Raw genomic sequence first — 25,141 nt, forward strand, 5'->3', positions numbered from 1 at the left:
CATTTGAATCAGCTGTGAAGTGTTAGGGCAAAAACCAAAACATGCCCCCCTTAGGGTCCAGAGGATCGAGTTTGGGAAATGCTGCTGTAATGGCATACACTACTACACAGCTATCTATTCTGTTGCCACTTACAGATTTCATTCTCTTTTATTGCTGACCATTACGGACTGTTGTTCCCCTTTAGTGCGCCATAACACTAATTGATGAGATGAAGCCATCTTAGATGATGATGGCCGCCTTTGGTCTCATTAATGTTATTCCGCCTGCTTGACTTTGATCTCTCTATAGACTAGACCGGGTGCAGTGTGTAAGTCTGTCTAATCACCTCACCACTAAGTGTTGACTTAACAGCTTTGAATACCCAGTCAGTAATGCGATAGAGATGATCTATTACTTTTGTATACTCTTTAGCCAGTAGTTCTGAATGTAGCGCTCACTAGCCAAAAGTGGTCCGCAAAAATGTACTGTCACATACAGTATGTGCAGATGTGTGCACCACAACATTGCTCACTCTCTCTCATTCTGCTGCATCTTACTAGCTGTCACTCAAATGGTGAGAGGCTGAAGCTCATTAGCTAGAACTCAAATTGCTAGGGGGCTGGTCCATGTTGGGGAAACGGCTTCCAGAAAAACATTTGCTTTCAAACTAGGTATTTATTGGCAAATTTAAGGTTAAACAGTAATTCTGCTCAGAGATTATGCCTGTAGGAACTTCACATTGACACATTCAACCCAGAGGTTTAGAGAGAAAAAATAAATAAAAAATGAAGTAGCTGCCAAAGTTCCAGAGCATGCATGTCTTTAAATCTAACTCACATCAGAGATTGAATGGTGGACTAACAAACATTGGTGCTTGAGAGTATCAATGCCACAGTCTGATCACTGACTAAATGGATGGATGGACTGACTGATGTACAATGAGTTATTTGGATGCAAGGGGATTTGTAGATCAGTCAGTTTGCATAGTCGCTAATGCCAGTGGGGTAAAAATACTTAAGTTCTACTTAAGTCGTTTTTTGGGGGTATCTGTACTTTACTATTTATATTTTTGACAACTTTTACTTCGCTACATCACATCCTCCGTGATTAGGAGTCCCATAGCACAGGGACAATTGGCCCAGCGTCGTCCGGGTTTGGCCGTCATTGTAAATAAGAATTTGTTCTTGTTCTGACTTGCCTAGTTAAATAATAATTCCTAAAGAAAAGAATGTACTTTTTATTACATACATTTTCCCTGACACCCAAAAGTACTCATTACATTTTGATTGCTTAGCAGGACAGGAAAATGGTCAAATTCAAGCACTAATCAAGAGAACACATGAATATTTTTTAAATAATGTCTGAGTGTTGGAGTGTGTGCCTCTGGCTATCCATACATTTTGAAAACAAGAAAATGGTGCTGTCTGCTTTGCTTAATATAAGGAATTTTAAATGATTTATACTTTACATTTTAAGTATATTTTAGCAATTACATTTACTTTGATACTTAAGTATATTTAAAACCAAATACTTTTAGACTTACTCAAGTAGTATTTTACTGGCTGACTTTTACTTTAACTTTCTATTAAGGTATCTTTACTTTAACTATGACAATTGGGTTATTTTTCCACCACTGGGTAATGCTCGCAAACACTGCCATTATTTCGGTTGTGTGTTGCGATCCCCTCATCTGAAACAGCAACTCAACAGAGAAGTATTCAGACGAGAACTATTTCACACACCACTTGCAACAAATGTTTATTAACCAATTGCTTGCCACCCATGAAAATACTAACACCAAGCAAATCAATTAATTAATGGCAGCCTTTCACTGTCAGGTGACTGGCTGTGACACTGAATAAATATATTTGATGGCCATTACTAATGGCAGCCTATGCTGAGAAGGGCAGTGGGGATTTATAATCTGGATGTGTGTTTCTGGTTGACTGGGTTTGCAACCGGGTTCAACAAGGCTGTTGGCCAATTAAAAAAAAAAAACATTTCAAAATAAAGCTGATTATCTCAATGCCTTCTGAGTTTAGACCTGACCTCTTCAGGTTAAAGACAAGGTTGGTCATCACTCTGCAGGTCTCCTCTCCACAATGACCTGTTATTGGCGGCATCAACTGACTGAATCCAGGTCACAGCACCAATGTGACCGTCTGGGTTTGAACTCGGTTGTCTGTACACCACAAGACTGTGTTAGCCCGCTGATATAAAGCCTAGGCATTGCTTCTGACCAGGGAGCTAGCACAATCCTTCAGGTCTCACTGGCAAGATCATTAATCAAGCACGTGTGGTTGACTGAACCCCCTCCATTATATAGGTACTCAAAACTGGCCCCAAATTGTGCTGACTGTCAAGTTGTGGTGAGGCTGAGGGGTAGAGTGAGTATGGACGTCACATCAGTAGGCCTACCCTACAACCAGACGCTGATATACAGTATGATATAGTGAGCAATGTATCACAGTTATAGGGCATCGGGACATACTGTGTTTGGAACAATGACAGATATTGTGAATTGCAACTGAGACCAGAAAGTGGGAGGACATGTTTACTTCAGAAGAGGAGGAAGGAAGATGTTTTGTGTTGTCTTTCAGTTATCTTCACTCTCTTCTCCTTATAAGGGAAAGGAATGGTTGCGCGAATAAGGGCGGAAACGCCGCGCGGTGACAGCTGGGAACTGCTACACTCATACAGGAAGAATAGGCAGAGCAGTCAGTCCGCTAGCTCGGCACTCTCCCATAGACGGTGATTAAATACCTAATCAGTGCTGCTTGTCCAAGTTAGCAGGTAAGGATGACGTTTTATAACTCTTCGGGCATATGCTACCTTATATTACTCCTCCTAAATTGTCTTAAAGTGCACACTAGTCCGTGTCATAATGCGCCTCTGACTCCATTGCATTGATCGTTCAGAAATTATGATTTAGCGTGATGCTAGGTAGATTGCTGGCTGATGTCAATTTGTAGTAACAAGACATTTATTCCATGGTTGCAGTATTTTGATGTATTTAATATTTCAATCCAGATGTGAATTTATTCATTTTTGCAGACTAGTGCAACAAGGGAGGGGTGTGCAAGAAAATACAGGAAATGCCTAAACAGAGGGACGGGAGTATTTTTGCCCATTAGTATTTTGGTCGAATTCGGGACTCTATCTGCCTGAATAAATCGTTAACTGGTAGTTGTTAACTTTGCTAAACAACCTTTTTCATATAAAATGGTGTATTCATTACATAAACCGTTAACGTTACAGTTTACGAACCGAACGAAACAAAGCTAGACTTTCTATTGGACAAATTCAGGTAGATTCATCCCCGTTTCGTTTGCTTCCGTTTGAGAAACGTTTTGCAACATAATCGGCATAATGAATAAGCCACAACTAACCTTAGTTGTTTCGTTGTTGCTTGGTAGCTATAGCTAACTACCTCGGCCGAGTCCCAATATCATTGTCATCGGTTTGTAAAGATTAGCAGTGCTTCGTTAGCTACCTAGCGATGATAGCTAGATGGAACATTGGGCATCCCAAAAACTGTATGGCTCTGGATACCGGTAGGCGCAAGACGCCGGGGTATATTTGCCCTACTTATTCCTCACTAAAGCAGAAATGACCTGTTTTCTATTATTTATTTTTATCCCAGACTAGAACACACAGCAGACTGCGCCTAAGTGCCTTTCCCTTTATGTCTGAACGCACCTTAAGCGCGCTCTACGCCGAGGCTGTTGGCGAAATGTGTAGCTAACCTACTTCAATCCATCATTCATAGTTCCTGATCCATGCTGAAAGGGGAAACAATGTGGCATTGCCAATGTGCTTAGAGGGCCCTTGAATAATACAATACGCTTGAAACATGCACTGCCTTTGGAAAACAGATGTTTTGCTGGAGTTTGCAATAAGACTACTTCCTACTTTCCAAGTGCACTTTAAGCACTGTTTTCTAACTGTCCATATAAGCAATAAAAGTTGACCCATCCTACTTTAACCACAGGAGCAGGCCTAGGTTGAGGCATGGCACTGACATTGCAACAAGGAAGTAAAAGAAAAGTTGAACTCGGGCTATATGAGGGCTGGTGGACCCAATCTTCCAAGCACAGGCCTAGCCCATACATGTAGGTCAAGGATAGGTATGGTGTGCAGAGATGTCTATCCCCATGGGGACATTTTGGCTGTGACTGCATACATAAAAACATCATAAATTACCTCCACACCTGTCTGGCTGACCTGAGTACAGTGCTCAGAAAACAGCAGGCAATACAGATACCCGCCATTTGAGTCATCTAAAATCATAAATAGCATTATAAATATTCACTTACCTTTGATCTTCATCAGAATGCATTCCCAGGAATCCCAGGTCCACAATAAATGTTGTTTTGTTCGATAAAGTCCATTTATGTCCAAATACCTCCTTTTTGTTTGCGCGTTCAGTAAGCTACTCCAAATGTAGGAAGTGCGCTGAAAAGTTCACGACGAAAAGTCAAAAGTTTTATTTACGTTCGTAGAAACATGTCAAACGATGTATAGCATCAATCTTTAGGGCCTTTTTAACATAGATCTTCAATAATATTCCAACCGGACGATTCCAATGTCTTCAGAAATGTAATAGAACACAGCTATCTCTCACGTGAATGTGCGCCACTGAAGTCATATTATTTTCTGAGTCACCAACTTCCCGGCCTTCTCGTTCGCTCTCTGTTAACTGTAGAATCCTGAAACAACGATCTAAAGACTGTTGACATCTAGTGGAAGCCTTAGGAAGTGCAAAATGAACCCTAAGTCACTGTATACTGTGAAGGCAATCACTTGAAAAAACTACAAGCCTCAGATTTCCCACTTCCTGGTTGGATTTTTTTTTCAGGTTTTTGCCTGCCATATGAGTTCTGTTATACTCACAAACATCATTCAAACAGTTTTAGAAACGTCAGTGTTTTCTATCCAAATCTACTAATAATATGCATATCCTACCTTCTGGGCCCGAGTACCAGGCAGTTTAATTTGGGCACGCTTTTCATCCAGAATTCCGAATGCTGCCCCCTACCCTAGTGAAGTTAATGGTTAATGTCATGGTGTCTGCTTATTGCCGTTGTCATCTGCTCCCCATAAAACAAGTGGGCCTGCATGTTTTTCTCAAACATGAACAAGACCTTGAATTAGAGGCTCAAAGGTTCCTCTCCAACCAAATCAAAAGCCATTGAATCATTTGGTGGCATTTAGCATACCCCGCCCTATGTCACAAGCAACATTTTCCTCTGGGAAAGTGAATGGTGAGGGGATTATCCCAGCAGAATAGAGCGACATGGATCCACTGTCATTAATGAGGTGAGGTCTTTTGTGTTTCCACTCAGGTGACAGTACCTGACACTCACTCAGATGAACAGGGGATCTGGTTTCTGTTATGCGATGTCAGCCTCTAGTCCTGGGGGGGGGGGGGTCGTGCAAGGGCATTTCACAACAGTAGAGATCTAACACTTTGTCAACACAGAGGACTGTTGTTGAGAATATATGAGTGGTTACTTTCATGTAATATGGGTCGGGTATTGGGGAATGGGAATATCAGAGAGGGAAGGGCTGTCTTATTACCTGCATACCTGTACTCAGCAGGTCTTGACATGTCCCCCAAACCCATTCCAGGCCTCTTTTTATTTTTTTATTATTATTTTTTATAACCACAAGTTGGGTTAAAGTAAAAAAAAAAAAAAAAAGGTTAAATCTTCCTCATTTTTTTGTTGTTCAGTTGTATCTATGGCCACAATCTCAGATTTTATTGGCAAAATTGCTGTAGGCTGCCTATTTTTAATAGACAGTGTATGACTTGACGGAATGACAAGCTATAGGCTAACATGCCGAGACAAGTAGGCCTACTAATGCAACTTAAACTTTAAATGAGCAGCCAAATGGTGGGGGAGAATGTCCCCGTCACTAATTCTGCAGTCAAACCCACTTGCTGTCAATGACAGCTAGTGATACGTTGTCAGTAAACAAGCAGTGACCACTGAACCCCCTCAGCTGATGTGTCGTCTCTCCCCAGGAATGGCAGAGTTGGCAAGTCTGGTGCAGCGGCTGGAGGTGGCTGTGGGTCGTCTGGAGGCCGTGTCGGGCGATGGAGGTGGCTCTGCAGGAGGCGATGGAGGTAACCTGGAGTTTTCCATATTGTAGCCCATTTTACACGAACATGAATGCTAGAAATCATGGAAAGACTGAGATGGAATTGCGAGTCCAGGTCCTAATAATGCTAAAGAACCGTCCACAGTACCAGTTATCATAGTTTGTTTTGTCTTAGATAATGGAGGTAAAATTAAAACATGACTCACAAGCAGAACAAACATAACCCATAAACGTTGGTATCTGACTTTTCTCCCTGTTGCCACCCATTCCTTGCAGTTGTGGCAGCGTACGTGGAGGCCTATGATGGCATCATCACCGGATCTGTTGGCCAGTACATGACCCTCAGCCAGCAGATAGGGGGCGATGTCCAGAAGCATGTAAGTTGAATTGCACTAGAGGGAAAAGCTGGCTAGGAATGCTCATCACGTCTCCTGTCATGCTTATCAGTGGACGTGTAGGATACAATTAACCAAACCTGGATCTTTTCTAATTTCTCCCCGCCTCTCTCAGGCGGACATGATGAAGCAGGCGTTCTCCTGTCAGAGACAGCTCCTGGTCACCTCCTCCTGCTCCCAGAAACCCTCTGATGTGAGTTGGTTCATCCATCATCAATCCCCTTGACCCTCAACATGACACTTTTCAGCAGAATAAGTCCTTAGATCAACTGAACAGTGGATATACTGTAATTGTCTCATTAACGGATGATTTGGCAATGAATCAGCAGTGTAGCAATTGGGTCAACTAATTCCAATGCCATAGCATGGTTTCCCTAAATGTTTCTTGCCTCATGTAATTCATTGCCTTTTTACTCATGCGATTCCACCCTGGCTGACACTTCGATTATATAAAATTATGTCATCAGGCACAAACACATTTGTTTCTTTGCATCTCTAGGATGTTATGATTTAAGCCATGGTTATTTTCCCTCTATAGGCATCCTTGACTGCTCTCCTGGCCCCCGTCTCCAAAGTGATCCAGCAGGTGCAGACTTTCCGCGAGCAGAACCGCTCCTCGCCCCTCTTCAACCACCTCTCGGCCGTCAGCGAGAGCGTGCCTGCCCTCGGCTGGGTCGCCATGGTGAGGGAAGGGAGAGGAGGGGCTTGACATTGCCACCGCCACCAGTGTGTGTGTGGGCAGTGTATAGTTGCCGGAAACAAACACGTCTTTCATTCTGTAGAAGTCTGAGACGTTTTTTTGGCAGTGAAATTTTAACAAAGTTCGTCTAGTAACAGTGCATCATTGTTAAAACTATGGAATTATAATTATCATTTTGATGAATGAATATTAATGAGACCTTCTGCATTGTAATCTGATGAATAACAGACAAAGGCAAACCTAGACCTTGGTATGCCAGTGGAAGCAACATTAAAAACCATTGTAAGCCATCACACTGTTTGAAGAGCAAGAACTCTCCTGCAATGTTCTTATGATGCGCTTACTCTTCCAGGCTCCAAAGCCAGGTCCCTATGTGAAGGAGATGCAGGATGCTGCCCAGTTCTACACCAACCGGGTTCTCAAGGACTACAAGGAGAAGTAAGGACTCTGCTGTCTGTCCTTTAACTTAACTCCTATGTAGTTAAGCTCCACACTCTCATAGTTCGATACTGTATGTTTTCTTCATCTTTTGGTCTCCCTCCTGTTGTGTTCAATTCAATTGCCTTGTGTCCTACACCTTAGGGACCAGAAGCATGTGGACTGGGTGAAGGCCTACCTGTCTATCTGGACTGAGCTGCAGAACTACATCAAACAGCACCACACCACCGGACTGGCCTGGAGCAAGAGTGTAAGTCCCTTTAACTTTACTATCTCTCTCCTCATGTCAGTACAGGACGGCTACACTTCATCAGCTTCAACAGACGTAGTGCTGGGGGGGTGATCCTAACCGTTACCATACGACTAAAATAATGACAACGGCTTATTTAGGGAAGTGGAACGTTTCCGTATAGAAAGGTTCTAATTATGTTTATCCAACATGCATGAAGATCTGTCATGTGGAATATGGAATCGTCAGACTGGGCTCTGTTTGACTTTTCTATCAGCACAGAACTAAACGTCGCACTCGGTTGTCAAATGTTGTGCAACAAGAAGGCTTTGTGTGATAAGAGGGCAAAGGTAAAACCACCGATGTGTTTGTTACGCGTCAGCCCTTTCCTATCTGCACAATTCAAACAATTGTGCCTTATTGAATTAGACCAAGTTGTTAAGAGCAGGAAACGACCATGTCGAGGCATGTGTATAACCAATGTGCTGTGTGTTTTTGTCCATCCCAGGGTCCAGTAGCCTCGGCCTCTGCAGCTCCTCCTCCTCCCCGTGCCGGTCCTCCTCCCCCCGGACCTCCTCCCCCTCCCATGGACTTCAGCGGGTCGTCTGGCGGCAGCGGAGAACAGGGACCAGACACCCGTAACGCCCTCTTCGCTTCCCTCAACAAGGGAGCTGACGTCACCAAGGGTAGGTGTTGAATAATGAATCCTCAAAAGTTCTCAAGATTCAGAAGCTCAATTGATTAAGAAGTACTTTGAGAACCCCAGCCCTTAGATTCATTGTCCAGGGCCACCCGTTATGTAAACCAAATTTGATGAGCTGAATAGAACAGGTGTAATATGTAAAAAAATACAAACACAAGGACATTACTTTTTTATTTAACTAGGCAAGTCAGTTAAGATCAAATTCTTATTTACAATGACAGCCTACTCTCAATAACGAGGCTATATACAGGGTGTACCAGTACCGAGTCAATGTGCGGGGGTACAAGTTAGAGGTCATTTATAAAGTGACTTTGCATAGATAATAAACAGCTTATAGCAGCAGTGTAAAAATAAAGGGAGGGGGGGCGATTTGATTAATTGTTCAGAGGTCTTATTGCTTGGGGGTAGAAGCTGTTAAGGAGCCTTTTGGTCCTAGACTTGGTGTTCCGGTACCGCTTGCCGTGTGGTAGCAGAGAGAACAGTCTGACTTGGGTGACTGAAGTGTCTGATAATTTTATGGGCTTTCCTCTGACACCGCCTAGTATATAGGTCCTGGATGGCAGGAAGCTTTGCCCCAGTGATGTACTGGGCCGTACGCACTACCCCCTGTAGCAAATTACGGTCGGATGCCGATCAGTCGTCATACCAGGCGGTGCTGCAACCGGTCAGGATGCTCTCGATGGTGCAGCTGTAGAACTTTTTGAGGATTTTGGGACTCATGCCAAATCTTTTCAGTCTCCTGAGGGGGGAAAAGGTGTTGTCGTGCCCGCTTCACAACTGTCTTGATGTGTTTGGACCATGATAGTTTGTTGGTGATGTGGACACCAAGGAACTTGACACTCTCGACCCGCTCCACTTCAGACCCGTTGACGTTAATGGGGGCCTGTTCAGCCCTCCTTTTCCTGTAGTCCACGATCAGCTCACATTTGAGGGAGATGTTGTCCTCATACCACACTGCCAGGTCTCTGACTTCCCTATAGGCTGTCTCATCATTGTCGGTGATCAGGCCTCCCACTGTTGTCATCAGCAAACTTAATGGTGGTGTTGGGGTCGTGTTTGGCCACGCAGTTGTGGGTGAACAGGGAGTACAGGAGGGCATTTCTCCTTGTCTACCAGCACAGTACCACCATGTGGGCGGCAGGGTAGCCTAGTGGTTAGAGCGTTGGACTAGTAACCGAAAAAGTTGCAAGATCGAATCCCCGAGCTGACAAGGTAAGAAATCTGTCGTTCTGCCCCTGAACAAGGCAGTTAACCCACTGTTCCTAGGCCGTCATTGAAAATAAGAATTTGTTCTTAACTGACTAGCCTAGTTAAATAAAGGTAAAATATATATATATATATATATATATATATATATATATATATAATATTTTTTTTTATTTTTTAACTGTCTCAACGATCTTACTGTATGTTACTCTAATAATAGCATCTGGTAAATGACTAAAATGTAAATGTTTGTGTTCCCCCTCTCGTACCTTTATTACTTTATGTCCCAAGGCCTGAAGCACGTGCCCAAAGACCAGATGACTCACAAGAACCCCAACCTGAGGACTCAGACCGGCCCGGTGCGCACAGGGCCCAAGCCCTTCACTACCTCCAAGCCGGCTGTCGCCGCCGCCGCCTCTCGCAAGCTGCCCCCCGTTCTGGAGCTTGATGGCAAAAAGTGGAAAGTGGTGAGCTGGATTGGAAAAGTAGTGTAGCTTCAGCAGTGGGGGCATGGATGGTAGAGCCAGAGAGAAACAGAGACTGACAAACAGGCCCAGAGAGCTTCATCAGTGCACCACATCTGCTTCTCTGACAGTCAGTTCCTCCTATAGGAAAAAGGTTCTTCTTGGCAATGTTCTCTCTCCACAGCCCCTTAAAGTAACTGTCCAGTGAATATCTCACTTTTTAAGTTCTTATTTTGTTAATTCATATCCAAATAATGTTGTTGACTCATCCTATACTTGTATCTGTGGCCAAAGCATAAATTGGAGAAAAAATAATAGAAATATTTGAAACAAACCTTCAAAAACAAATGCTATTTCCTCAGAGGATGATGTCATCCTTGTGAAGAGTATGAGCTGGCCAATCAGCGGTCTACTCGCGTTAATATTTTTATCACCGTTATACGCCCATACCGTTCTGTTTTTGGGGTACGCCCACACATCCCAACACCGAAAGGTGCTTTTTAACCTACTTAATTACCATTGTTGGAAGACTATTTGAATCATATTTTAATAAATGATTGGTCATTTTTCATACAAATCTGGAAACAATGGACAGTTACTTTTAAGGACTTAGCTGTGTTTCCCAACATATGCAACATGGAAGTGTTTCCAAACAGTGGTGTGCATAACTCCATGTGGTTTACTTGGTGCACCCAATTCTAAAGACTTTATATGGGTCATAGTAAGGCCAGTGGTTTATAAATATTTGTACTATCAAAATATCTACTATATAAGCAGAGTTTCCACTACAGTGAACTCATGATAAGTGGACTGTTGGTTTGCTGCTGAAAACTGAATGCACGGGTTTAGCACGCACTGATCATGACAGCCCCAAGCCAGTATATTTTCTCCCTAACCACTCTCCCTCCTGTGTGATGACCTATAGGAGAACCAGGAGGGTGCCCAGGGCCTGGTGATCAGCGACACAGAGCTCAAGCAAGTGGTCTACGCCTTCAAGTGTAACAACAGCACCCTGCAGATCAAGGGCAAGATAAACTCCATCACTTTAGGTAAGGGCAGACCCATGTTCCTGCGCGTGAACAAATGAAAAGGTCAACGAAGGGCATTTGTTTATATGATTCCTTTCTTGCAGACAACTGTAAGAAACTGGGCCTGGTCTTTGACGATGTTGTGGGCATTATCGAGGTTATCAACTGCAGGGATGTCAAGGTCCAGGTGTGTATTTCTAAAATGTGATTCATGTGGAAATGGACACGGTGTGAAAAGGCCTGGTCATTAAAAGGCAGTAGACATGGCCTTATCGCACAACGGTGACAACAGAAGATCATATCAGCTTTTGTCTCATTACCATTTACATATTAAAAGTCTCTATTTGTGACTATGTGGACGTGACATTCTGGTGTGTTCAGGTCTTGGGCAAGGTGCCCACCATCTCCATCAACAAGACTGACGGTTGCCACGTGTACCTGAGCAAAGATTCGCTGGAGTGTGAGATCGTCAGCGCCAAGAGCTCAGAGATGAACGTGCTGGTACCTGGTAAAGACGGAGACTATGTAAGTACATCTATGGGGGAATTTGGGGCGTCTAGTGGCATTATATGACATAGTAATACGTGTTATGTTGATGATAAACTAACATTTTCTCCTTTGTCTCTCTCAGACTGAGATCCCTGTTCCTGAGCAGTTCAAGACTGTCTGGGATGGCAAGAAGCTAGTCACCACTTGTACCGAGATCGCTGGATAGAGGGGCAGCCAGCACTCGTAACAGCCTCCCCTTTGCAAATGCCTACCTGACTGATAGACCGACCAACCAGCTAACCAAACCACAAAGTAGACTGAGATGCCAACCTAGCCCAACATTTTTTTTTCTCCCTATCTGCCAATCACAGCTTTAGCTGTTTCTTCCTTCAGCCAATGAGAGGACTGCTTGCTTTATCTGGAGCGTTCCTTCAGCCAATTGCAGGGAGCAGCATGTTATTCGATTTGGTTATCCTCATGGCCAGTGAGCGCATTCAAATGAGTTTGCCAACAACCAGGATCATTTCTGATTTGATCTGTACATTCCAGCAAATGATAGAAGCCTGGCTCCCGCTATTATGTTTATTTATCACACCTTCTCTGTGGTTTTAACTCCTATGCCTATCAGGCTATGCTTCCTGTCTCCTTCAACCAATCATTTAATAGGGTTTCCGTTTCCCCTCTGGTCAGGGGGGGCAGGTGTTTTAGGGGTCGGCGGTTTGTTTCATTTATGCAATTCATCCGTGAAGCACATGTACAACCAACCCCTCTTTACAGATGACAATGCTATCACTTCCAACTTTGACGATGTTATTAACATTTCATAGGGATTGATTAACTATGAGATGTCATTGCTCTTAAATTGGTGAAATGACGAGTTGTGTGCAGGATCACTGTCTTTAAAAAAAGAAATACAATCAAAATGCTGAAAAGAATATTGAAAAATAAAAAAGTTTAGTTCCCAAGACATTCCCTTTAGCATTTTAAATGAACATTCCATATTATTGAGACATATGGAGGTGAATGGTGGCAAAGAAAGAGGGAAGTATGTGGTGAGTGTGACTTCACTTCAGCAAAAGCTGGAAGTGAGTGGTTCTAGAGATAGACAAGACAAACATACTCTAGAAGAATCATTATTGACTAAGTTTGGGTTACCTCCCTTAAGCTCTGAATGACTGTTGTAATGATCTGTATAGACATTTCTTTTTAATGCTAGAGTTGTCTTAACTCCACTGTCGCCATCACCTACACATCAACCCACCTAGCCACTCGTCTACATCTGTGGTTATCCTGTTGTAGCGGACATGCTCTGTGGAGTTTCTTTTGCCTCTTTATTTGGGTCAAGAATCAACATTTTGCTCATCAGTACTGGAGGAAGACAAATGTTGCAATAAAATAATTATAAGAAATCAGTCTTGGGTGATTTTTTTCTCGATCTGCTTCAGGCGAAATATGGAATGCGGGGGGGATTCGTGTGATGTGCCCTTATGTTTGGCTAATTTTCCTAGAGAACCATTGTTTATCACTTTTCACAAGGAGAGCTGGGTAAACCAACACTAACGATAATAATTAGCCCAGTCCAGAACCAGTGATTATCTAACATTTACCATTACACACACTACCCTTAAGTTTTATAATGTACATTCTTATTCCAAAATAGCGCTAAACAAAATTGATCAAATGTAAACTTTAATACACATCCAAAATTAGACCACCATGCATCTCTGGGAACCAACTAAGACTAAATTAATTTTCTGTGGTAGTACATTAACTGGGTAAGATCAGGGTTTTAAAAATCATAAATTGTGCATTAGATTCATCAGCAGGATGGTATCGATATGATAGGAATGATCAGTGCAATAGTTGTGCGCATGCCAACTTGAGTGTCAGAGGGAAGGTAGCTAGGTGTATTTAGCGCAGGTAAGGCACTAGTTTGGCATTGAACCACTCCCTGGTGAACTGGAGGTGATCTCCTTCTGTACCCAGGAAATCCAGCTTTCCAGCTGCATCCATCGCTGCCAGTCCCAGACGATCCTGAAAATAAACTCCATGTATCAAAACAATATCACATACATTACAATATGAGTCGACTACATGAAAATACTCCACATGGCCAAAAGTATGTGGACACCTGCTTGTCGTACATCTCATTCCAAAGTCATGGGCATTAATATGGAGTTGGTCCCCACTTCTGGGAAGGCTTTCTACTAGATGTTGGAACATCAGGTAAGTCTTGATAAAGTGAAAGTTATGGAACTACATTCCACTGACAGTTACTACTTGACGTTCTCCATAAGCAGCATAATGATTCAGTCATGTCTTCATTTTCAAATTTCACTATAGAAAAGTCAATATACTGCTATATTGCAGTATTCTTGCATAATATTCAATCCTTCATGACCTCTGGTCATCCCAAGTCTCAAAGAAAAAGGTTAATCTTCCAATGAAAAATCCTCACACGGATCTTCCCTGTGGCTCAGTTGGTAGGGCATGGTGTTTGCAACGCCAGCATGGTGTGTGCAACGCCAGGGTTGTGGGTTCGATTCCCACGGGGGGCCAGTACAAAAAAAAAAAAAAAAAAATGCATGAAATGAAATGTATGCATTCACTACTGTAAGTCGCTCTGGATAAAGAACGTCTGCTAAATGACTAAAATGTAAATGTAACTGCTGTGGGGACTTGCTTCCATTCAGCCACAAGAGCATTAGTGAGGTTGGACACTGATGTTTTAGGTTGATTAGGCCTGGCCCGCAGTCGGCGTTCCAATTCATCCCAAAGGTGTTCGATGGGGTTGAGGTCAGGGCTCTGTGCAGGCCAGTCAAGTTCTTCCACACTGTTACGGATACAGGTAGTTTGTAGCCTGTATTTGTATTTCTTTTCTCTCCTTCTCCTCCTCACAGGTGACAATCATCACTCCCCAATCAGTCATCAATCAGAAGACACCTGTTCCTTTTCCCTCAACCTATCACAGCCCCTTTCCCTTGGTTTAAAAACCCAGTCAGTTGTTTTCTCCCCAGATCAATCTTTGTGTTCATTCTCTCTGTTCAATCTCGCTCTCTGTCCCTAGCTCTACATCTCTGTGTTGATCTCTTTTGTTTTGAAACCTCATGTCACATTTGTCCGGTAATCCTGTGAGTATTGTTTTGTTGTTTGTTTGGTTGTTTGTTTGGTGGGAAAAGGGGGTACCAAGACAAGTCGCCCATGGGCATACATTACCCGTAGGAATACTGTGTCTAAGTACCCTAGTTAGAACTGGGCGGACCACCCTCTGTATTTTTGGTTAGTTAGCTAGCTGTTGTGGAAATAGGCTAGTCTAGCTTAGGGGTGTTTTTGATTATTGTTTCTTTGCTTGGGTCCAGCTCAGCCCCTTTTCTCACACCCCTTTACCCTGTGTTTAAAATAAACCTTTTGAGTTTGACGGTAGATTTCAGTTGTCTGTGGTTTTTGGTTCTCACTGTTACATGTCACGATTATAATTTGCATGATTTATGTTACGGGTCTCGTATCCATCCCCCTAGACCGCTGGGCCAAAGGGATTCGTAACATAAGTGGGGGCTCATCCGGGATCTGTCATTACTGACGCCCATGCCGCTCATGCAGATTGTTGTTGTGTGGTTAGTTCAGTGTTGAGCGTCATAGCATTAGTGTTTGCTATTTGTTGGCTCTTGTGTTTGGTAGTAGTTCAAGATGGCTACTTTTGAGTTGAAATCCTTTTTGGATAACCCTTGGTGGGAGGTGTTTAATAAATGTCGTAAAATTGGTTTAATGACCTTGGCAGACCATTATTCATTGTCTATTTCGTACAATTTAGTTAAGGCGGAAGTTAAGAAACTAGTGTTAAATGTATTGTTAGAAGAGCAGGTGCTTGTGTTACCGCTGCCTGAACCTACTACCCCTGTAGGGGATGTTGCTGCTCCTGTAAGCCCGTCGGTGTCTGAGACCGACGGCGAGGCTAAAGCTCCAGCCACATTACCCCGTTTTGATCCACTCTCCCCAATGTCAACTGGTGATGCCAGGAGGGATGTCTGTTCTATACAGTTTCAACTGGAGGCGGAAGAGAGCCCAAATTAGGCGAGAAAATCTCCAGTTGGAAATGTGTAAAATTGAGGCAGAAAGGGAACAGCGGCAGTTGGAAATGTGTAAAATTGAGGCAGAAAAAGAAAGAGACCAGCGTCAGTTGGATTTCAAAATGCGCCAAATGGAACTGGAGGCAGAGACAGCGAGGCTAGCCTTCGTTCCTACTGTGCCTGTTAGTGAGTCGTCCTCACCAGCTTCCAACACGTTTGACATTAGTAGGCAGATTGCCTTAGTGCCTTTGTTCAGAGAGTCAGAGGTTGACTCATATTTTTGTGTGTTTGAGCGAATAGCCGTAGCATTGAAATGGCCTGAAGAGGTGTGGTGTTTATTACTTCAGTGTAAATTAACTGGTAAAGCCCAAGAGGTTTTGTCAGCGCTACCTCTGGAAGATAGTTTGAACTATGAAGTGGTCAAAGCTACTGTTCTTCGCGCTTATGAGCTTGTGCCTGAGGCATACCGACAGAGATTTAGGTCTCATAGAAAGTCTCCTAGTAAGACTTAAGTGGAATTTGCTAGAGACAAGGGAAATCTGTTTGATAAATGGCATGCTGCTAGTAAGGTAACTGATTTCAACTCTCTCCGGGAGTTAATTTTGTTGGAAGAGTTTAAAAATTGCTTACCCGAACGCATTGTAATTTACCTAAATGAACAGAAAGTATCCTCCCTGTCAGAAGCGTCTGTGTTGGCAGACGAGTTTGTGTTGACACACGAGTGTGTTTTCGGCTCATACTGAGAGTAGAGCTACTGAGTTGCCTACTTTTAGTCCTTGTCGGCCCACAGTATATCAAGCACGCCAGAAAAATGAGCGTCCCTGTTTCTATTGTCATAAAGTGGGACATATGATTAATGATTGCTTCCTACTAAAACGCAAACAAGGGATGCCTATTCGTGCCAAGCCGCCAACAGGTGTTGGGCTAATTCGTACTGTTGTGAGGTCTGAAACGAAACCAGTGCCTCTGGGTAAATGTAGTTTGAAAGTCTCAGTACCCGACCGCAGTTACGAACCGTTCATTTTTGAGGGGTTTGTGTCCTTAGCGAATGACGAAGCATCTCAGCGTCCTGTTAAAATCCTTAGAGATACTGGGGCGGCGCAGTCGTTTATATTGTCTGATGTGTTGCCCTTATCCGACAATACATACTGTGGTTCCAGTGTGTTAGTTCAGGGTATTGAAATGGGTTTTGTCCCAGTGCCATTGCACTTTGTGAGTGTACACTCTGAGTTAATCAGTGGAATATTCAGAGTGGGGGTACGTCCTATGTTGCCAGTAAAAGGTGTGACCTTTATAATGGGTAACGATATTGCCGGAGGAAAGGTAGTACCCGTATTGGAAGTGTTGGATAAAAGTGACCACTCTCTCTCCAATGAGTTGGCACAGAGTTATCCCCATGTGTTCCCCGCTTGTGCTGTCACTCGTGCTCAGGCAAGACAAGTGGGTGACGTGATAGATTTGTCGAGCACTGTTCTGTTCAAAGAAGATGATCAAGAGGATGGGTTGTGTGATACCTCTGAGAAGCTGATCACCTCTGCCAAACAGCCCAGGGAAGATGCGAAGTATGTTGAACTTATTGCTGAGGCAATACAGTTACCAGTCACTCGTGAGCAGCTGATTGCTAACCAGAAGGTTGACAACAAGCTTGCTAAATGTTTTTCTAGCGTTGTCTCATTGGAAGAGGCAAAGAAGAAGAACGTGGCTGACTTCCTTGATGGTAATCTCCTCATGCGTAAATGGATAGCCCATGTTGACGCTGACAGAGATTGGAATGCTGTTTACCAAATAGTGATTCCTACAGCCTTTCGACACAATGTGTTATCCCTTGCTCATGATCACCAATGGTCTCGTCATTTAGGAATCACAAAGACTTATGATCGGATCCTTCGACATTTCTTTTGGCCAGGTTTAAAACAAGATGTGGCTCAGTTCTGTCGGACATGTCACATATGTCAGGTTACAGGAAAACCAAATCAGGTTATTCCTCCCGCTCCTCTTTGTCCTATACCTGTCATAGGTGAACCATTTGAACATGTGGTGGTGGATTGTGTTGGACCGTTACCGAAGACAAAATCGGGTAACCAGTTTCTGTTAACGATAATGTGTATGGCAACCAGATACCCCGAAGCCATTCCTCTGAGAAAGATTACAGCTCCGGTGGTGAGTAAAGCCTTAATTAAGTTCTTCACGACATTCGGGTTACCTAAGGTGGTACAAACTGATCAAGGTACAAATTTCCTGTCAAAGCTCTTCAAGCAGGTGTTAAAATCATTGTCAGTTACGCACCGTGTGTCAAGCGCATATCACCCAGAGTCTCAGGGTGCGCTTGAACGATGGCATCAGACACTGAAGTCTATGCTACGTAAATATTGTTTGGAATCTGAGAAAGATTGGGATGAGGGAGTTCCTCTAGTTTTGTTTGCTGCTCGTGAAACTGTACAGGAGTCCCTAGGGTTCCGCCCGGCTGAACTAGTGTTTGGTCACACAGTGAGAGGACCAATGAAAGTCCTTAAAGAACAGTTTTTGTCCCAAGAGTTGTGTACGGAAGAAGAGAATGTGTTGGACTACGTTAGTCGCTTTCGTGAGCGCCTACACCAAGCCTGTGCTCTCGCTAAGGAAGCTCTGTCTTCATCACAGACAAGTATGAAAAGACGCTATGATAAACAGGCTGTTTCTCGTCCACTACAGCCAGGTGACCAAGTACTGGTGTTATTGCCTGTTCCAGGATCTTCACTATCAGCTCGTTTCTCTGGTCCTTATTTGATTGAAAAGAAGTTAAGTGAAACTGATTATGTGCTTCAAACTCCTGATAGGAAACGCCAATCTCGTGTGTGCCACATTAACATGTTGAAAGCATACCACACCCGACCCATCACCCAGGTAGATAGTTCAACAACAACGGAAGGTACTGCTGTCTCTTCCGCTTCTACTGCGATGGTAGTGGACTGTCATATTGATGATGTTGATGGAGATGGATTAGAGTTGCGCAATACTCAGCAGCAGTGTGTTAGATTGCCCAACTCAGAAATGCTGATGTCTCTCCAGTCAGGTCTGGTTCATTAAACGGAAGGACAGGCCGACGATATTGTGAGGCGACTCCACAGTTTTCCATGTCTCTTTAATGACATTCCTACACATATTAATGTTGGAAATGCTGCCCCTATCAAGCAACACCCATATCGTGTCAATGCTTCTAAGAGGAAGATAATGAGGGATGAAGTGAGATATTTGTTGGAAAATGACCTGGCTACGCCAAGTTCAAGCCATTGGAGTTCTCCTTGCATTCTGGTTCCTAAACCTGATGGTACGTCCAGGTTATGTACGGATTATCGAAAGGTAAATTCTGTCACATTGCCAGATTCTTTCCCGTTGCCCAGACTGGACGACTGGATCGACACTGTTGGTGCTGCTACTTATGTAAAACTAAGTTGGACCTCTTAAAAGGTTACTGGCAGGTTCCGTTAACCTCACGTGCTTCTGAGATTTCTGCCTTTGTTACCCCAGACAACTTCCTACAATACTCTGTCATGGCTTTTGGGATGCGAAATGCACCAGCCACTTTCCAACGACTGGTTAACACCGTATTAGCTGGCGTTCCTAATTGTAGTGCATATCTTGATGATCTAGTGATTTATTCATCTGAGTGGACAGATCATGTTAACTCTCTAAGGGTAGTATGTGAACATTTGGCAGCTGCTTCTTTAACCCTGAACTTCGCCAAGTGCGAGTTTGGGAAAGCAACGGTTACCTATCTCGGCAAAGAGGTCGGCCATGGACAGGTGCGCCCTGTTGATGCCAAGGTCTTGGCTATCACTGCATTCCCTGCACCTACCACCAGACGAGAGCTACGCCGCTTTTTGGGGATGGTTGGCTACTACCGTAGCTTCTGTAAAAACTTCTCTGCGGTAGTTGCTCCATTGACCGATTTGCTCAGTCCGGCAAGATCGTTTGTGTGGTCCCCGGACTGTAAGGTAACTTTTGAAACTGCTAAAGCACTATTATGCAATACCCCTGTACTTGCTGCTCCGAATTTTGAACAACCGTTTAAACTTGAGGTAGATGCTAGTGCCAGAGGTGCTGGTGCTGTTCTACTGCAGCAGGACAAGAGTGGACTGGATCATCCTGTATGTTATTTCTCCAGAAAGTTTAACAAATGTCAGTCAAACTATGACACCATCGAGCAAGAAGCTCTAGCTTTGTTATTAGCTCTGCAATACTTTGAAGTGTATATAGGTTCTAGTGCCCTACCTGTGATTGTATATACTGACCATAACCCCTTAGTGTTTCTCCACCGTATGTACAACCAGAACCAGCGCCTTATGCGTTGGGCGCTTATTGTACAAAATTATAATTTGGAGATTTGCCACAAAAAGGGTTCAGATAATGTATTCGCAGATGCTTTGTCTCGTGTGTAAAAATAATGATTTTTGCATGTTTTGAAAGATTGATTTTGTTTGTTGATATTGTGGGGATTTATAGTAAATACTTTGTTCGCAATCCCCCCCTAGGGTTGCTCTTTTAAGGGTGGGAGTGTTACGGATACAGGTAGTTTGTATCCTGTATTTGTATTTCTTTTCTCTCCTTCTCCTCCTCACAGGTGACAATCATCACTCCCCAATCAGTCATCAATCAGAAGACACCTGTTCCTTTTCCCTCAACCTATCACAGCCCCTTTCCCTTGGTTTAAAAACCCAGTCAGTTGTTTTCTCCCCAGATCAATCTTTGTGTTCATTCTCTCTGTTCAATCTCGCTCTCTGTCCCTAGCTCTACATCTCTGTGTTGATCTCTTTTGTTTTGAAACCTCATGTCACATTTGTCCGGTAATCCTGTGAGTATTGTTTTGTTGTTTGTTTGGTTGTTTGTTTGGTGGGAAAAGGGGGTACCAAGACAAGTCGCCCATGGGCATACATTACCCGTAGGAATACTGTGTCTAAGTACCCTAGTTAGAACTGGGCGGACCACCCTCTGTATTTTTGGTTAGTTAGCTAGCTGTTGTGGAAATAGGCTAGTCTAGCTTAGGGGTGTTTTTGATTATTGTTTCTTTGCTTGGGTCCAGCTCAGCCCCTTTTCTCACACCCCTTTACCCTGTGTTTAAAATAAACCTTTTGAGTTTGACGGTAGATTTCAGTTGTCTGTGGTTTTTGGTTCTCACTGTTACATGTCACGATTATGATTTATGTTACGGGTCTCGTATCCATCCCCCCTAGACCGCTGGGCCAAAGGGATTCGTAACACACACCGATCTCAACAAACCATTTTTGTATGAACCTTGCTTTCTGCACAGGGGCATTGTCATGCTGAAACAGGAATGGGCTTTCCCCAAACTGTTGCCACAAAGTTGGAAGCACAGAATCGTCTAGAATGTCATTGCATGCTGTAGCATTAAGATTTCCCTTCACTGGAACTAAGGGGCTTAGCCTGAACCATGAAAAACAGGCCCAGACTAATATTCCTCCTCCACCAAACTTTACAGTTGGCACTATGCATTGGGGCAGGTAGTGTTCTCCTGGCATCCGCCAAACCCAGATTCGCCCGTCGGACTGCCAGATGGTGAAGCATGATTCATCACTCCAGAGAACGCGTTTCCATTGCTCCAGAGTCCAATGGTGGTGAGCTTTACACCACTCCAGCCAACACTTGGCATTGTGCATGGTGATCTTAGGCTTGTGTAAGGCTGCTCGGCCATGGAAACCCATTTCATGAAGCTCCTGACAAACAGTTAATGTGCTGACGTTGCTTCCAGGGGCAGTTTGGAATTCTGTAGCGAGTGTTGCAACCGAGGACAGATGATTGTTACACGCTACGTGCTTCATCACTTGGCGGTCCTGTTCTGTGAGTTTGTGTGGCCTACCACTTCGCGGCTGAACTGTTGTTGCTCCTAGACGTTTCCACTGAACAATACATTTGACGACCTGACTTGGTAGAAAGGTGGCATCCTATGACGGTGCCACGTTGAAAGTCACTGAGCTCTTTAGGAAGGCCATTCTACTGCCAGTGTTTGTCTATGGAGATTGCATGGCGGTGTGCCTGATTGTTTTTTTTTATTTTATTAATTTTTTTTCAGCAACGGGTATGGCTGAAATAGCCGAATCCATTCATTTGATGGGCTGTCCACATACTTTTGTATATACTGTATAGTGTACATGTCTGTGTTTGAAGATGAGTAAACATGATGGGGGTTTTTACCTCTTTATAGAGAACACTCTCCTGAAGCGTCTCGGTCTCTTTTGCCTGACCCGTTTTCAGAAAACCAAACCACTATAACGAATAGATTGCATACAACATACATTTAGCGTCAGTAATTACAGTGCAGGAGGAGGACAGTACATCAAGAGAGGTTGTCACAGTGTGTCCAGTATTTACCTCGGTATCAGCTGGATCCACAACACTGTCCTTCAAGAACTTGACCATCACAAACTTGTCCAGCAGCTGGAGGTTCTTCTTGTAAGTCTCGTTCACCACCTGTGGGGTGAAAAGGCAGCAGATGAAATGAATGGGATTGGAATACAGCGATGGAAAAATATATACTAACACCATACTAGAGCCATACTAACCCGCTCCTGATTGATATCAGCCAGGAAGAGGCTGTGTTTTTTGTACAGGTCGTCGTTCAGTGGGTCGTGCCAGTACTGTGCCTGCACCAAGCTGATAAAGACACAAGGATTCCAAATGACTCACTGGATAACAACCACACAATACACAAAGCCCTTTCTCTTTGTACCTCGTCTCAAAACGTACAGTAACTATGTCATAACATACTGTTGATCTGGATATTGCCGATTCGTCTCAAACATAAGAATTGCACTGAATGAGTTGAAATAAGGTCTACACTCACTGTTTTTGAGTTGTAAATAAATTCTACACTTACTGTTTTTGCACAATATCAGTGTAGGCTCCTGCGTTGAGTTCCTTGCGAATCCAGTCACAGATATGGGAGCTCTCTCCAGGGCATTTAGGGAGACCATACACTCCTGCGAATATGGAGAATAGGATCATTTCAAAACTGTCAGGAAGTGAATGAAAGACAATGAAAAGAGACAAGGCAAGGGATTATGTCACTGTTGCCATGGTGCCATTACCTTGTTGTTGTCCCCCAACAGAGATCAGGGTTTTCATTGGAGGAGATGGACAGCGCTGCGCCACTGCCCTCCTGGGGGGGGGGGGGGGGGGGGATCTGAGAATTACAGCATCCTGAGAGGCTTTGTGAGTACGGACCAAGAGACACTACTTACAGGAACTGTCCTCCCTGGGAGAAGCCCATGGCATTGTAGCCATCCTTCAGTTTGGGATCCTGGGCCAGCTGGCTACACACCATGGACACCTGCTCATTGACATCCATGAAGAAACCATTCTCTGTGTCCTGAGGGATAGATATGAGACAAGGATGTTCATGTTGGGACAGTAACAATGTTGGCAAACAGAAACACCACATCTCAAAAAAATAGGTCAAGGGGGAGTGATTTTAGCCTGCAAGGGCTGGCATGGATGCAGGCTTTTTCTCCAGCCACACAGTAGGGAAAGAGGATACCTAGTCAGTTGCACAATTGAATGCGTTCAACTGAAATGTGTCTTCCGCATTTAATCTCTGAATCAGAGATGTGCGGGGGGTGCCTTAATCGACGTCAAATCTGCAGAACGGCAGATTTTTCCACCTTGCTGGCTCAGGGATTCAAACCAGCAACCTTTCAATTACTGGCCCAACACTCTTAACCACTAAGCTACTTGCAGTAATACACCCAATTCTACTTATGAAATTCAATCAAAGCTTTCATTAGTAGAATCAGGCTTGGCTGGAGCAAAGGCAAGCATTCACACCAGTCACCACAGGGTATGGCTGTCCACCACAGATTGGAAAGTACCTGACTGACAGTCTTGCCAATCATTAGAGACAGGACGTCAATTCCAGGGATGGTTTCCTCGATCATCTTCTTTATGGAGCCCATGCTGAGAGGGTTGCAACAGCTGTCTCCTATGTACACACCGAAACAAGAACCCAGAGTCTCTATATGAAGAGTTTCATTACAAAATGCTATATATCCATTTTCAGAAATGTTGGTAAATATGCTTTTATTGTTCCAAGAAATTATGAAAGAGATTGGGGTGTTTTTTCACTATCTAATCATTGCATGGTGTTGTTCAATGACAGACAAATCGTTTTTTTTGCTAAATGTTATATATCCAAAATAAGAAGTACTAGGATTTACACAGTAAAATGTAACAAATAACTTCAATTTGTTTTATAAAGAACTGATACATTTGTGACATATTTGAAAAATATATTTTGGTATTATTCAATACAGTAATATGAGCCTGTATGTAAAACGTTTACATTTGAGTCATTTAGCAGATGCTCTTATCCAGAGTGACTTACAGTAAGTGCATTCATCTTAAGATAGCTAGGTGAGACAACTACATATCACAGTCAAATTACAGGATACGAACATTTAATTCCAGCTAAACAATGCATTTCAAGCATTTTGCAACAAAAATAAATATGAATCTAAAAATCTGAGAAAAAGCAATCATTTCTGATGAAAAAACACAAAATGTGAAAAATTGGTTGATATAGAGTTTTGGGGGGGAAAAAAACTATTCATATACACTAACTGCCATATCATGACTAAGGGCCACATGAAAATATAGGAAGTGGCCATCACTTCTTTGTTTTGCTACTCTGCCAAACTGAGAAACACCACTGCTGTATGTGAAACATGATGTTGTTGCATTATGCATCTCAAGTGCTTACCCATTCCGTGCCACAGAACCAATGGGAGGGTGGCATTGTCGGATCCATGTACTGGGTTTAGGGCAAGTAACAGTAGTGGACCAGCCCCGAGGAGCAAGCTAAGAAGTGCGGTCATCTTGAACCTTGAAATCAATGTAACGAAGAGGACCAGACAGTTAGTGAACTAACGATAAAACAGTGTGAGTGTGATGTTATTTGCTGGACATGTGTTCAAATATGTTATTTCAACAGCCTGGCCCTGCCACTTTGTTGTTTAAACTGAGTGATGGGGCTGGGGAAATGTATCTTCTCTCAGATGCATAGACGTAGCAATGGACTGACAGATCATGCCTTTAAAGCTGCGATTCTTATTTGGTAGGGGTTTTCCATGTTGTCAAATCATGAAATATGGCTGTGTGAGCTTCACAAGAACAAAACAAAGCCAGAAGGAACAACAATTACCCATTTTCCCAAAAGGTCTGTGTCTATGACATCTTTGCATATCATGTGTAACTAGCCACTAGGCAGGTGTGCTGGGCCAGTAACCGAAAGGTTGCAAGATCGAATCCCCAACAAGGTAAAAAACCGACATTCTGCCCCTGATCAAGGCAG

The 25,141-nt window shown here is 43.4% G+C and overlaps 3 protein-coding genes across 7 annotated transcripts in view; 2 read left to right on the plus strand and 1 right to left on the minus strand.

Moving 5' to 3' along the window:
- Positions 1-2,690: 2,690 nt before the first annotated feature.
- On the plus strand, positions 2,691-13,149 carry cap1 (Cap1 CAP, adenylate cyclase-associated protein 1). Its single transcript, NM_001140084.1, is given in 13 exon segments — positions 2,691-2,773; positions 6,009-6,110; positions 6,362-6,462; positions 6,596-6,673; positions 7,019-7,162; positions 7,533-7,618; positions 7,763-7,868; positions 8,356-8,533; positions 10,048-10,223; positions 11,146-11,269; positions 11,353-11,435; positions 11,630-11,773; positions 11,880-13,149. Coding segments are annotated over 12 exon segments (1,404 nt in total). The 5' UTR covers positions 2,691-2,773; positions 6,009-6,010; the 3' UTR covers positions 11,964-13,149.
- Positions 13,150-13,409: 260 nt separating this feature from the next.
- LOC106570032 (palmitoyl-protein thioesterase 1) lies at positions 13,410-24,666 on the minus strand. Its single transcript, XM_014141935.2, has 9 exons — positions 24,551-24,666; positions 23,664-23,773; positions 23,037-23,164; positions 22,884-22,954; positions 22,673-22,775; positions 22,359-22,449; positions 22,168-22,266; positions 21,991-22,062; positions 13,410-13,771 (listed from the first exon to the last, which is right to left on the minus strand). The coding sequence occupies exons 1-9, from the start codon at positions 24,663-24,665 to the stop codon at positions 13,649-13,651; spliced, it is 912 nt and encodes a 303-aa protein (XP_013997410.1). The 5' UTR covers position 24,666; the 3' UTR covers positions 13,410-13,648.
- Positions 24,516-25,141, plus strand: part of LOC106570030 (sialin) — a 176,435-nt gene continuing 175,809 nt past the window's right edge. For all 5 annotated transcript variants that reach the window (XM_082961114.1, XM_014141924.3, XM_014141926.3 and 2 more), the window contains exon 1: positions 24,516-24,729. The gene's annotated coding sequence lies outside the window, so the exon portion shown is untranslated. The remainder of the gene's footprint in view (positions 24,730-25,141) is intronic.

This window comes from Salmo salar, chromosome 14 (assembly GCF_965601325.2).
Source record: "Salmo salar chromosome 14, fSalSal1, whole genome shotgun sequence".
In the NCBI taxonomy this organism is placed as follows: domain Eukaryota; kingdom Metazoa; phylum Chordata; class Actinopteri; order Salmoniformes; family Salmonidae; genus Salmo; species Salmo salar.